Genomic DNA, 15,193 nt, shown 5'->3' with positions numbered 1-15,193 from the left:
TTTGCAGACTCGGCTCGAATCACACGTTGCCGTGGCTGTGGTGTAGGCTAGCAGCTACAGCTCTGATTCGACCCCTAGCCTGGGAACCTCCATATGCTGCGGGAGCAGCCCAAGAAATGGCAAAAAGAGAAAAAAAAAAGTTAGGTATACATGGCCAGGTCCTAGTATTGCTACTATGCTTGCTTATTGGCTATAATCTTCCAAGGGGAAAGCATGGTCTTGTCAAGAACGCTGCAGCTGATCTTGGAAGGTGCTGCAACTGGAAGCTGTCAGCTAACTGCACTCCTTACAGATATATGGCAAATTCCTTTTTTTTAAAATGATAGTTGATTTACAATGTTCTGTCAATTTCTGCTGTACAGCAAAGTGACCCAGTTATACACATGTATACATTCTTTTTCTCACATCGTGTTCCATCACAAGGGATTGGATATAGGTTCCTGTGCTATACAGCAGGAAAATTCTTTATTGAAGGGTGATCCAAGCCATGCACCTCCATGCCTGCCCAGTCTTCCCTTTGTGTTACATGGATTCACTTCTCTAAACTTGTGCATGTTCCTGTGAGCCTCTCTTTCTGAGGGGAAATATAGAAGAGGAGGTTAGTGAAAACTACACTTTGCTGCAGTGGGGCTCAGGGCTTCCACTGATTCTCATCTTTTTCCTTCTCCAATATCCATTCTCTATTCATATTGATTTTCTGCCTGCTTGATCTGTCAATTACTACTAACAAAAGATGTTGAAGTCTCCTACTCTGATAGTGAGTGTATCTATTTCTTCTTTTAGTTTTAGCCTCACTTATTTTGCTGCTCTGTTAGGTGCATATACATACATTCGAGATTGTTACGTCTTCTTGAGAATTGACCACTTTGTCATTACGTAATGCTTCTCTTTATTCTTGATGGTATTCCTTGTTCTGAAGTCTATTTTGTGTGGTAGAAATGCTTTCTTCTGGTGAGTGTTTTCTTACTATACTATTGGTATATTTGTGTCTATTCTTTTTATTTATTTATTTATTTTGCTTTTCAGGGCCGCACCCGTGGCATATGGAAGTTGCCAGGCTAGGGGTCAAATCGGAGATGCAGCCGCCAGTCTATGCCACAGCCACAGCAAAGCGGAATTGGAGCCGTGTCTGTGACCTACACCACTGTTCATGGCAACACCAGATCCTTAACCCACTGAGCAAGTCCAGGGATTGAACCCACATCCTCATGGGTACTAGTCAGGTTTGTTACCCCAGAGCCATGATGGGAGCTCCCTATTGCTTTCATTTTTAATCTACCTGCGTCTTTATATTTAAAGTGGATTTCTTATAGGCAACATATAGTTGGGTCTTTTTTTTTTAGTCTACTTTGACAATTTCTGTCTTTTAATTGGTGCACACAGACCATTCAAATTTAAAGTGATTATTTATTTATTTATTTATTTATTTATTTATTTTGTCTTTTTGCTATTTCTTGGGCCGCTCCCACGGCACATGGAGGTTCCCAGGCTAGGGGTTGAATCAGAGCTGTAGCCACCGGCCTACGCCAGAGCCACAGCAACGCGGGATCCGAGCCGCGTCTGTGACCTACACCACAGCTCACGGCAACGCCGGATCCTTAACCCACCGAGCAAGGGCAGGGACCAAACCCACAACCTCATGTTTCCTAGTCGGATTCGTTAACCACTGCGCCACGACGGGAACTCCTAAAGTGATTATTGATGATAGAGTGATATCTACCATCTTTGTAAATGCTTTTTTTTTTTTCTTTTAATGGCTACACTCACAGGATATAGAAGTTCTTGGGACAGGGATTGAATCTGAACTGCAGGTGTGACTGACGCCACAGCTGCAGCAATGTCAGGCCCTTCTTGGGACAGGGATTGAATCTGAACTGCAGGTGTGACTGACGCCACAGCTGCAGCAATGTCAGGCCCTTTAACCCGCTGCACCAGGCCGGGGATTGAACCTGCACCACTGCAGGGACCTGATTGCTGCAGTCAGATTCTTAACCCACTATGCCACAGTAGGAACTCTGTAACTGTTGCATTTTTTTCTGTTTCCTCCTCACCCTCTTTTTCTGACTTCTATTGTTTCTTTCTTTCTCTTTCTTTCTTTCTTTCTTTCTTTCTTTCTTTCTTTCACTCGTGGCATGTGGAAATTCCTGGGTCAGGGATCGAACCCAAGCCACAGCAGTGACAATGCTGGATTCTTAACCTGCTGAGCCACCAGGGAACTTCTGACTTCTATGGTTTTAACTGAGTTTTAAAAATTTGATTCCATTTTATTTTATCTTAGTATATCAATTTTTTTTTCTTTTTTGGGTGTATTTCTTTACCTTTCTTTCCCTCTCTTAGTATAGTAACCGTTATTTTGACCCTAAAGTTTATTTACTTTTTTAAAAAAATTTTTTTAGTGATCATAACAATCTAATTTCACAGGATTTCCATCCCACAGCCCAAGCACATCCCCCCACCCCCCAAACTGTCTCCTCTGGAGACCATGAGTTTTTCAATGTCTGTGAGTCAGCATCTGTTCTGCAAAGAAGTTCAGTCTGTCCTTTTTTCAGATTCCACATGTCAGTGAAAGCTTTTGATGTTGGTGTCTCATTGTATGGCTGACTTCACTTAGCATGATAATATCTAGGTCCATCCATGTTGCTAAAAATGCCAGTATTTCGTTCCTTTTAATGGCTGAGTAATATTCCATTGTGTATATGTACCACATCTTCTTTATTCACTCCTCTGTCGATGGACATTTAGGTTGTTTCCATGTCTTGGCTATTGCAAAGAGTGCTGCAATGAACATTGGAGTACATGTGTCTTTGTGAGTCGTTGGTTTTCTCTGGATAGATGCCCAGGAGTGGGATTGCTAGATCAAATGGTAATTCTGTTTTTGGTTTCCTGAGGAATCACAGTGGTTGCACCAATTTACAAACCCACCGAGAGTGTACTAGGGTTCCTTTTTCTCCACCCCCTCTCCAGCACTTCTTGTTTGTAGACTTTTGGATGATGGCCATTCTGGCTGGTGTAAGGTGGTATCAAATAGTGGTTTCGATTTGCATGTCTCTAATAATGAGTGATGGTGAACATCTTTTCATGAGTTTTTTGTCCATCTGTATGTCTTCTTTGGAGAACTGTCTGTTGAGATCTTCTGCCCATTTTTTGATGGGGTGGTTTGTTTTTTTGGTATGGAGCGGCAGGAGGTGTTTATAAATTTTGAAGATTAATCCCTTGTCAGTGGATTCACTTGCAAAGCGGACCTAAAGTTTATAATATACATTACAAAGTTTTTAAATTGAAGTATAGTTGATTTACAATGTTGTGTCAATTTCTTCTGTACAGCAAAATGATTCAGTTATACACACATATACATTTATAATATACATTTTTAACTAATCTAAGTCTGCCTTCAAATAATATCATACTTTGGGAGTTTCCGTCATGGCTCAGTGGTAACGAACCTGACTAGCATCCATGAGGACAAGGGTTCGACCTCTGGCCTTGCTCAGTGGGTTAAGGATCTGGTGTTGCCGTGAGCTGTGGTGTAGGTTGCAGATGCAGCTTGGCTCCTGTGTTGCTGTGGCTGTGGCATAGACCAGTAGCTGTACTTCTCATTCAACCCCTGGCCTGGGAACTTTCATATGCTGTGGGTTCAGCCCTAAAAAGCAAAAATAAAAAAAAAAATAAAAAAAAATAAAAAAAGGAAGAAAGAAAGAGAAAAGAAAAAATATTCCTAGCAATTGACTGTTTTCTATCACTGAATAAAATCATTAAAAAAATTGTGGATTAGGGAAATAAAGAAGAGTCCTTCAGGACATCCATTCCGGTACATGGTGGACATGGTCAGTGCTTCCGAACTACATTCATTAGTAATATTAATATTTATGTCACTAACACAGCAGCAGTAATAAAGTACCACAGACTGGATGCAGACATTTACTGTCTTAGAGTCCTAGGGGCTAGTCTGAGATCAAGATATTAGCAGGGTGGGTTTCTCCTGAAGGCTGTGAGAGAGGATGTTTTCCATGCCTCTTTCTTAGCTTCTGGTGGTTTGCAGGCAGTCTTTGGCATTCCTTGGTTTAGAGGTGCATCACTCCAATCCCTGCCTTCATCCTTTATGGCATTTTCCCTCTGTTTCTGTGTCCAAATTTCCCCTTGTTTATTTATTTACTTGCTTTTTAGGGCCAAACCCGCAGCATATGGAAGTTCCCAGGCTGGGGGTTGAATCGGAGCTGCAGCTGCCAGCCTATGCCACAGCCACAGCAATGCAGGATCTGAGCCACATCTGCAACCTGTGCAGCAGCTTGTGGAAACGCCGGATTCTTAACCTTCTGAGCAAAGCCGGGAATTGAACCCACATCCTCATGGATACTGTGTTGGGTTCTTAACCTGCTGAGCCACAACAGGAGCTTAGACAAATTGTATTATTTTATTTTATTTTATTTTGTCTTTTTGTCTTTTCTAGGGCCACACCCTCAGCATATGGAGGTTCCCAGGCTAGGGGTCAAATCGGAGCTGTAGCTGCTGGCCTACACCACAGTCACAGCAACGTGGGATCTGAGCCACATCTGCAACCTACACCACAGCTCATGGCAACGCCGGATCCTTAACCCACTGAGCGAGGCCAGGGATCGAACCCGAAACCTCATGGTTCCTAGTCGGATTTGTTAACCACTGAGCCACAACTGGAACTCCAAGAGGATAATTTTAAAGCCACATATACTTGGATATTTATAATCACGTATCACATGAGTCAAAGAAGAAATTGTACTGGAAACTAGAAAATATTTAGAATTGGATGACAATGGAAAAAGTTCTCATATTAGAAAAGGTGAAAGGCTAAAAAGTAACTTAAGAAGTTAGAAATGAAACAACAAGAAAGTAGAAGGAAAGAATTTCAAAAAGGTAAGAGCAGGAATTAATGAAGGAGTTCCCATAGAGGCTCAGTGGTAATGAACCCGGCTAGTATCCATGAGGATGCAGGTTTGATCCCTGGCCTCGTTCAGTGGGTTAAGGATCCAGTGTTTCGGTGAACTGTGGTGTAGGTCGTAGATGTGGTGTAGGTTGCAGGTGCAGCTTGGATCCCAAGTTGCTGTGGCTATGACATAGGCTGGCAGCTGCAGCTCTGATTCAACCCCTAGCCCAGGAACTTACATATGCCGCAGGTGCAGCCCTAAAAAGACAAAAAGAAAGAAAGAAAAAAAGAAATGAAATAGAACACCAAGCCAAATAAAGAGGAACAACAAAATAGAACACTAGTTTTTTATATGAATATGAAGATGACAAATATACTTGCCAAATATGCCAGGATATGCTTGACCTCGTATTCTTAACCATTATAGATAATTATTCTTGTTAAAGTTCTTGTTTCTTCTCATGTAATTTTATTCTAGTAAATGTTATTGATTAGAGAATTAAATGTGACTTAGCCTTTGTAAATCTATCCCACAAATGCATTTACAAATCAGAAAATAAATGAGCACCTGGTTGTTTGAAAAAGATGAATAAAACACACTACTTTAGCTAGATGAATAAAACAGACAGCTCTCTGGACAAAAGGAGAGAAGGCACAAATAATAAAAATGAAAAATGTGTAAAGCAACTGATACAGTAGGTAGGATATTGAAACTAACAGGAGATCTTTATGAATGTCTTATGCCAATATATTTGAAAACTTAAATGAAATGGATAATTTCATATAAAACTACAATTTGTCATAATTGACTCAGGAAGAAGTGGGAAAACTGAGCAGACACAATTTTTTTAAATGATTTTAATTTTTTCCATCATAATTATTAATAGCATTGAAACTGTCCTTAAAATCTACCAATCAACCAATCATCCAAACAGCCAATAAGCACGATACACAACAACTCACCACACACCCATAGATTGTTGGTTGTATGGGTGAGTTCCAACAAACATTCAAGGAGCGGATCATCTCTATGCTATATAAACTGTTGCAGTAAGAAATAGCAAAAAGACAAAAAGACAAAAAAAAAATTAAAAAAAAAAAAGGAGTTCCTGTCGTGGCGCAGTGGTTAACGAATCCGACTAGGAACCATGAGGTTGCCGGTTCGATCCCTGCCCTTGCTCAGTGGGTTAACGATCCGGCGTTGCTGTGAGCTGTGGTGTAGGTTGCAGACGCGGCTCGGATCCCGCGTTGCTGTGGCTCTGGCGTAGGCCGGCGGTTACAGCTCCGATTCGACCCCTAGCCTGGGAACCTCCATATGCCGCGGAATCGGTCCGAGAAATAGCAAAAAGACAAAAAAAAAAAAAAAAAAAAAAAAAAAAGAAAGAAAAGAAAAAAGAAAGAAAGAAAAAAAAGAAAAATTATAAACTGTTGCAGTAAATCCCCTCCGACTCATTTTATAAGGCTAGCATAACCTCAGTGCCATACCAGGAAAGGCTATTATGAGAGGAAAATTACAGGCTAACTTCATTTATGAGTATACATGCAAAAAATCCAAGATAAAGTATTAGCAATCAGAAACAATATACTAAAAATACATTGTGGCCAAGTTGCATTTATCTTGGTAGTATGAATGTTTTAAGATAAGAAAAATCTATTAAATCGCAATGATATAATAAAGGAGTAAAACTAGCATTTCTAGTTAACCTTGTTCTGTGGGTCCCAGCCTGTATAGCAAGAAAAAGAAAATAAAAAGTATCAAAGATGAAACAAATATTAACAAGATGACCTGATTGTCTACATAGAAAACACAAGAGAATATACAAACTATTGAAATAAATAAGAATGGTTAGCAAGGTTTAAAGATATAAGAGCAATATAAAAAAATCAATAGTGCAGTGATTAGAGCTTACAGAACTAACAAAAACTAAAAGACACTCGGAAAGAAATCTAATAAAATATATGAAAGATCTATATGCAGGAAAGTAGAAATCCTTATTGAATGACCTTAAGAAAAAAAAAAACCTAAGTTAATGGAGGGACAAAAAAAATGTTCATGTATAGGAAAACTTAGTAAGTAGTGGTGTCAAGTCTCCCTACATTCACTTAGAGATTTAATTAAATTCTAATTAAAATTGTAAATAGGAACAAGAATGGCAAAAGCAGCATTAAGCAGCACAATATACCCACCAGATGTTAACGCTTCGTATAAGCTATAGTAATTAAGATGGTGCAGAGAGAAAGAAATAGATCAGTGGAACACTAGAGAGAGCCCAGATACAGACCCACACATAAATGGAAACTTGACACATGACAGTGTGGAAACGAGGAATTATTTAACAGATATTGCTGGAACCATTGGTTATCCATGTGGAAAAAAAGTTTAATTAGATCCTGACTGCACATTGTATACAAAAACAAATGCAAAGTGGTTTTATGACCTAAATGGGATAAGTACTTAAAAACTCTTGGAAGATAACACAGGCAAATCTTGCTCTCTTTCTCTTTTGCCCTCGCCTGTAGCGTGTGGAAGTTCAAGGCTCGAACCTGTGCCACAGCAGTGACAACGATGGATCCTTAACCCGCTGCCCCACAAGAGAACTCCCAGGCAAATGCATTTATGACCTTGTGGTAGAGAAGAATTTCTTAAAGTGCAAATAGATAAGCTTAAGTAAAAGCTTGATAAATTTTCCTACATTAAAATTTAAAAATTTGTTTATAAAGAAATAAATCATGAACAACATTTTAAAAAAAGCAAGCTACAGACTAGGAAAAGATATTTGCAACAGGCTGCTACCACAGACCCTTGGCACCTGACCTTCTGCCTGAAACAATCTTCATCCAAATATATGTTTCATTCTCTCCAGTTCATTAATGCCTCTGTTCAAAAGTTACCTCCTCAGAGAGGCCTGACTCCCTGTTGAAAATAACACCTCTGTCACTTCATCTTCTTCCTGGTTTCTCTTCATAGCACTTATTACTACCTGGCATTCTTTATCTATTTGCTCACTTATTTATCAGCCATCTCTCCATTCCTTGAGAACAGGAGATTTTTTTTTTTTGCTTACTGTCATATGTCTCAGCCTCAAACAATGTTTAGTACATGGCTGAGACATACGACATGTACATGTACTTTTTGAGTGGATAATAAATGAATATAAACGATAAAGGATTAGTATTCAGACCATATAAAGAACTACAGATCAGCTCAAGAACTTTGAACAAATGGCTCAGTAGGAAAATTGTTAAGAGCTATAAATAGGCAATTCACCGAAGAGCACACCTGAAGGGCCAATAAAAATATGGAAAGATGTTTCATATAACTTGCAATCAGGAAAATAAAAAGTTAAACAATAATTTCACATTCAAAAGATTGGCAAAAAGTAAGTCTGAAAATGCCGATTGTCAGGAAGGACTTAAGGAGAGAGGAACTCTCTTCACTGTTAGTTGGAGTATAAATTGGCACAACTGTTCTGGAGAAGAATTTGGAAATATCTAATAAAGATAAACATGCATTTACCATAAGACCCAGAAGTTCTAGATAAATTCACCAGAGATGCTTTTCCATATTTGAGTCAAGTGACTATGAGAATGTTTATAGCAGCATTGCTTTAATAGCAAACAACTGGATATAAACCAAATGTAAATCACCAGTAGAATAGACAAACCATAGTACATTCATAAAATGGGATACTATACAGCAGTAAAAATTAACAAATTACAACCGGTCCTCCATAACCACGGGTTCTGCATCCATGGATTCGACCAACCTCAGGTTGAAAATATTCCAAACAAGATTTCAGAAAGTTCCAAAAAGCAAAACTTGAATTTGGTACACATTAGCGACCATTTGCTTAGCCCTTATATCGTATTTATAGTTATTTACACAGATTTACATTGCATTAGGTATTATATACCTGTATGATTTGAAGTATACGGGAGGATGGGCGTAGGTTACAATACTACACCATTTTATGTAAGGGGCTTGATGGATTTTGGTGTCTATGGAGGAGGGGGTCCTGGAACCAATCCCCTGTGGATACCAAGGAATGACTGTATAACTACACACATCATTGTGGATGAATGTTATAAACACCCAGAGCAAAAGAAGCAAATTGCAGAATACATGTTATATAATTCCATTTAGGTTAAGTTTCAAAACATGGTAAGCTAGTGCCATATATTGTCTATGGAGCGATGGATAGTGGTTTTCTCTAAAGTGGGAGAGAGTGGCATGGGATTAAAAGAGGGTACAACAGGGGGCTTTGACTGTCTGTGTTTTGTTGCTTTACATTCTTTTTTAAAAAAAGTATTATTTTCCTTCATGGTCTATACCAGGAAATTGGCTATAGTTCCCTGTGCTGTACAGTAGGACCTCATTGCTTATCCATGCTAAATGTAACAGTTTGCCTCTGCTAACCCCAAACTCCCTGTCCATTCCACTCCCTCCCCCCTCCCCTTTGGCAACCACAAGTCTATTCTCCAACTGCTTGAAAAAGAAGCAAATATTAACATTTAACAAAGATGAGTGGGTAGTGATAATATCACGACAATTTTATTTTTCCCTTAGCGTGTGCTCGAAATGATTTATTAGATGAAATTGCCATTAATTCGCTATCATCTGTTTTGGGGGGTATGTGTGAGTTAAATGCTTAACCAGCTTGGTAATGCTACTATTTCCCCACCCACATGGCCTCTTTCTGTTTATACTATCCCAGCTTGAGAGCTATTTGCTGAACAGGGATCATACAGTTCTTGAACTTGAATCTCAGCTTAATTTGGGATGGGAGTCAGCCAGCTTTTTATGTAAGGGGCTAGCTAGTAGATATTTTCAGCTTTGTGGGCCACATGGTCTCTGCAGCACCTACTCAAGTTTGCCCTGGTAGCTGGAAAGCAATGCGGTGGGCAGAATTCTAAGATGGTCCTCGAGCTTCCTGGCCCCCGAAGTACACATGCTTTATTCCAGTCATTCAGTTAAACACTAATCCAGGTGCTACTGTGAAGGGATTTTTGGAGATGTAATTAAAGGAGTTCCTGTTGTGGCTCAGCGGGTTAAGACCCCGACATAGTGTCTGTGAGGATGCATGTTCAATCCTGGCCTCGATCAGTGGGTTAAGGATCCAGCATTGCTGTGAGCTGCAGCGTAGGTCAAAGAGGTGGTTTGGATCTGGTGTTGCCTTGGCTGTGGCATAGGTCAGCAGCCACAGCTCTGATTCGACCCCCAGCTTGGGAACTTCCATATGCCCCAGGTGTGGCCATAAAAAGAAGAAAGAAGGAAGGAAGGAAGGAAGGAAGGAAAGAAAGAAAGAAAGAAAGAAAGAAAGAAAGGTAATTAAGGTCCCAAATCAATTGCCCTTAAGACTGTCCTAAGTAGGCTTAACCTAATCGGATGAGGCTTGAAAAGAGATGGAGCTCTTCCCAGTAAAAGGAGAGACTCACTAGAGTCTCTCTTGCTGCCTTTGTTTTTGTTTTTGTTTTGTCTTTTTAGGGCAGCACCCACAGCATGTGGAAGTTCCCTGGCTAGGGGTCAAATTGGAGCTGGAGGCCAACAGCAACACAGGATCTGAGCCACATCCTCATGGATACCACTGAGCAAAGTGGGGATCAAACCCATGTCCTCAGTTGGGTTCATTACCCCTGAGCCACGAAGGGAACTCCTCTCTTGCTGCTTTTGAAGATGGGAGGGCCATGTGGCAAGGAAGGTGGGTGACCTCTAGGAACTGAGAGCAGTCCTGGGCTGATGGCCAGTAACAGAAAGGAGGCTTCAATCTTACAGCTCTAAGGAACTGAAATCTGCCAGCAACCACGTGAGCTTGACAGATGACTTTGAGGCTTGGATGAGGCTGCTGCCGTAGTTGATAGCTTCATTTCAGCCTGGGGAGACCCTGAGCAGAGAACCAACTGAGTCCTGTGGAGACTTCTGACCTATAGAAACTGTGAGGTCATCACCTGGTGTTGTTTTAAGCCACTAAGTTTGGGAGACTTTCTTACACAACAATAGAAAATGACTACAAGTAGCCACTGACCGTGTGCAGATGAATGAGCAAGGGAGGCTGTGTTCCAATACATCTTTATTTATGGGCACTAAAACTTGAATTTCATATAATTTTCATATGTCATGAAATATTTTTCTTTTGATTTTTTTCAGCCATTTAAATATATAAAAACCATTTTTAGCTCATGGGCTATGCAAAAAACCAGTGGTGGGATGAATTTTGGCCCGTGAGTTATACTTGGCAATCTCTGATCTAAGAATTGGTGTGTTTTTCAGTCAAGCCCTCTGAAGTTTTGAAAATTTTTCAGATCTCATAAGAATATGAAAGTGACTCTCTAAAAACATTCTTCAAGGTTTGAAACGTGTTACAGCTTATTTTCTTCTCATGGCATCATAAGCATCATAGCTTTTCTCAAACAAAAGATACATTATAAAAAGCAATTTTCTCTAATGGTCTGTCTCTTCTAAATATCAACTCTGAACTATAACAGCATTTCATTTATACATCAATTTCTAACACCCAACTAGTTTCAAAGGAACATTGCCAAGGATTTAATGAAAATATTGTAGTTATTTATTTATTTTATATCCCCAAAGAAGCATTCTTTATTCTTCTGGTTGTGTGATTCTAATTAGTTGATAAAGATGCATGGCTTTTCTTAAGATATGGTAATTAGTATGGATGTTGCTGTAACAATCTTCTAGTGATTTATGTTTTCTGAATATCTGGTATATCCTGCATTAATTTTTATCGTTTAATGAAATTACTAAATCAGGAATTTAGAATGCTGTGCTTAAGCTTTCTGGAATTAGAAATAGAGATAGGAAAGCAGGCAGGGCCCTTCAACAACAGTTTGAGAGCACAAGATAGTCCTGCTTTGGGAAAACCTTTCTGGGTTAGTTTCCTCGGGCTGCCACTGCAAAGTACCATAAACTGAGCAGCTTAAAGCCATGGAAATGTATTCTCTTACAGTTCTGGAGGGTAGAAGTCTGAAATCAAGGCATCAGCGAGGCCACGCTCCTTCTGGAACCTTCCAGGAAGGATCCTTCCTTCTTTCTCTTCTAGCTTCTGTCTTTTGCTGGCAATCAGCAGCTGGTTGTGTTGCGGGAACTCGGCCTCTGCTCACTGGTGCCAAAGAGAAACGCGGAGACAGAGTTTTGGGTGAAGGAGAAAAAAATAGCTTTATTGCTTTGCCAGGCAAAGGAGGGTCACAGCAGGCTAATGCCTTACAGACTGTGCACCCCCCTGCTTAGGAGAGATTGAGAGGAGGTTTCACAGTTTTGGGAGTGAAAAATAGGGCTGCAGATAAGGATCGGGGTAGAGGCAAGCTTGCAGGGTTTTCAAAGCTGGTGTTCAGTGGTCTGGTGATCTTCTCTCCAGAATAAAAAATGCTTCATTAACATCTTGAATTTGTTGGGGGTTTTAGTTCTGTAGAAGAATTCAAAGATACGGTTATCTCTATTCCTTGAGGAGGGACCAGGATCCTGCTCCAAAGCTGCACTATTGTCTCTCCACTGCCCCTCTCTGGTCTCTGCATCCTCTCCCTTCCCTGATTAGCAACTGTTTGAGCCTACCTTTGGAACTCAGGGAGGGTCGTGGAGACTGAAGTTTATTCCCTAAAAACAAGAAATGGGGAACATAGAAAGGCTTGTGTGTCCAGGAGCCCCACTGGGCCCTGCTCGGTTTCAGTCGGTGTTCTTGGTTTACAGATGCATTGCTCCAATCTCTGCCTTTGTCACTGCGTGGCTGTATTCTCCCTGTGTGTTCCTTTCTTTCTTTCTCCCCCCACCCCAGCCGCACCCATGGCATATGGAAGTTCCCGGGCCAGGGATGGAATCTGAGTTGCACCTTTGACCTATGCTGTGGCAACACCGGATCCTTAACTCACTGCGCCACTGCAGGAGCACCTTTCTTTCTTTCTTTTTTTTTAATGAAAGAAAAGCATGTATTAAAACATTTTGTTCAGAATTCCCTGGTAGCCTGGTGGGTTAAGGATCTGGTGCTGTCACTGCAGTGGCTTGGGTTGGGCTGCTGCTGTGGTGTGGGCTTGATCCCTGGCTGAGGAACTTCCATATGCCGTGGCTGTGGCCAAAACAACAAAAACACAACAGCAACAAAAACAAAACCCCATCTTGGAGTTCCCATAGTGGCTCAGTGGTTAATGAATCTGACTAGCATCCATGGGGACTCAGGTTCGATCCCTGGCCCCGCTCAGTGGGTTAAGGATCCGGCGTTGCCGTGAGCTGTGGTGTAGGTTGCAGATGCGGCTCGGATCTGGCATTGCTGTGGCTGTGGTGTAGGCCGGCAGCAGCAGCTCCCATTGGACCCCTAGCCTGGGAACCTCCGTATGCCACTGGTGCAACCCCTAAAAAAGCAAACAAAACCCCATCTTGTTGGAAATGTTTAAAATTAATGCTCTCTGAACTCTATGGTTTTCTTGAGTTTATAATTTTTGGCTGCTTTTAGTACTCAGGGAAGGTCGTGGAGGCTGAAGCTTATTCCCTAAAAACGAGAAATGGGGGACATAGAAAGGCTTGTGTGCCTAGGAGCTTTTAGTACTACTTCAGAAAAAATAGCATATGGACTAAGACCACCTTCCAGGCACCCGATTAAAAATACTGTATTTAACAATTGGTAGCTCTACTTTCAACTCAGCAACCTAAATTCAAGAAACGGTATTGTGAGCTGGTGTTTGGCACTTACCATCAGCCTCTGTCATGAGCCACTGCAGCTGCAGACCCGCAGCCCCCCTGAGCAGAGCTCAGGGTGGAGACCAGGAGTGAGGCCCTCTGTGCTCTGGGAAAACTGGAAGAACAGGCCTTGAGATAGTCAGATTTTTTTTTTTTGTCTTTTTGCCTTTTCTAGGGCCACTCCCGCGGCATATGGAGATTCCCAGGCTAGGGGTCCAGTCGGAGCAGCAGCCACCAGCCTACGCCAGAGCCACAGCAGCGCGGGATCTGAGCCGCGTCTGCAACCCACACCACAGCTCACGGCAACACCGGATCCTTGACCCACTGAGCAAGGCCAGGGATCGAACCTGCAACCTCATGGTTCCTAGTCAGATTCGTTAACCACTGAGCCATGACAGGAACTCCGATAGTCAGATATTTTTAGGAGAAGATTTTCTGTGCCCAATTCTTGCATCTCCTCATATCTAGAAAACCACTAAAATCCTTCCTGGTGAGGTCTGCTCCTTGTGACTGGTAATGACCTTTAGGAGACCAGCAACAAACTTGTCAAATGTGTGCATGGCTGCACTTCCCCCTCACCTTTATCATATCCTGATATCCTCCCTTTCCTCTTCAGCTCTGAAATACTGCTGCCCGGGCTGTGGTTAAGGGTGAAACAAAGAATGTCATCTGTGAATGCGGTCACTTCCAAGGGTGAGTTTGCCGGCTGTGAAAACTCAGGATAGGGGCCCTGATAGCGGAGGTGCAAATCAAAGGAATGATTTCAGTGAGCTCAGACCTCTTGTGTTCCTGCTCCCTGGCCTTTGTTGCAAAAACTCCTATATATCCTACCCCCCCACACCCCGCCCGCCCTCACCTCCTCAGAGCGGTTTCTCAGGGCTACCTGAGATGCTGTCTCCTGGGCTTAAGTCCTAATTTTGCCCCAAATAAAACTTAACTCTCAACTTTCAGGTTGTACATTTTTTAAAGTCAACAGTGTGATTTTTAGGAGTTCCCTTGTGGCTCAGCTGGTTAAGGATCCGTCGTCGTCCTGGGTTAAGGATCTGGTGTTGTCACTGCAGTGACTTGCTTGCTTGCTGCTGTGGTGCCAGTTTGATACCTGGCTGAGGAGTTTCCATATGTCTCAGGTGCAGCCAAGAGAAAGCAAACAGTGTGATTTTATAAATGTACTACTGTACTAATACAAAGTTCGTTAAAGTCGATTAGAAATTTTCTTTTGTGAATAAAAAGTAGGAAGTCAAAATTTGCAGGCTGCTATAAAATACTTTACACTGCTTGAAACTGCTATCAAATGCCCAAGAAGTCAGAAAAATAAGCCTAAAGAACTTGTTAAAGGTTATTTTCTCAGTCTGAAAATTTCAGGGTAGAAATGTTACTTCACAGTATAGATAGAGTTTAAAAGCGATATCAAGTTGATGATTTTTTTAAAGTATTTTCAGATCACATTGATCTGCATGTTAACTTTGATGCTTAAGAAAGATGTCTCTGGAGTTCCCGTCATGGCTCAGTGGTTAGCGAATCTGACTAGGAACCATGAGGTCGCAGGTTCAATCCCTGGCCTTGCTCAGTGGGTTAAGGATCCGGTGTTGTCATGAGCTGTAGGTTGCAGATTG

General features: G+C 41.4%; 1 protein-coding gene across 1 annotated transcript in view; it reads left to right on the top strand.

The window, feature by feature from the left end:
* LOC146394767 (large ribosomal subunit protein eL42-like) overlaps window positions 1–14,439 on the top strand; it is a 48,729-nt gene extending 34,290 nt beyond the window's left edge. The window contains exon 4 of the mRNA XM_085008316.1: window positions 14,197–14,439. Within this exon, the coding sequence (XP_084864442.1) occupies window positions 14,197–14,305 (109 nt within the window). The 3' untranslated portion in view covers window positions 14,306–14,439. The remainder of the gene's footprint in view (window positions 1–14,196) is intronic.
* Window positions 14,440–15,193: the final 754 nt, after the last annotated feature.

This window comes from Sus scrofa, chromosome X (assembly GCF_054392235.1).
Source record: "Sus scrofa isolate SSC_HxYL_T2T_F1_AM1 chromosome X, Sscrofa_HxYL_maternal_Yorkshire_Landrace_v2.0, whole genome shotgun sequence".
Classification (NCBI taxonomy): Eukaryota; Metazoa; Chordata; class Mammalia; order Artiodactyla; family Suidae; genus Sus; species Sus scrofa.
Note: the sequence above shows the minus strand (reverse complement) of the source record. Positions and strands in the feature narration are given on the sequence as shown.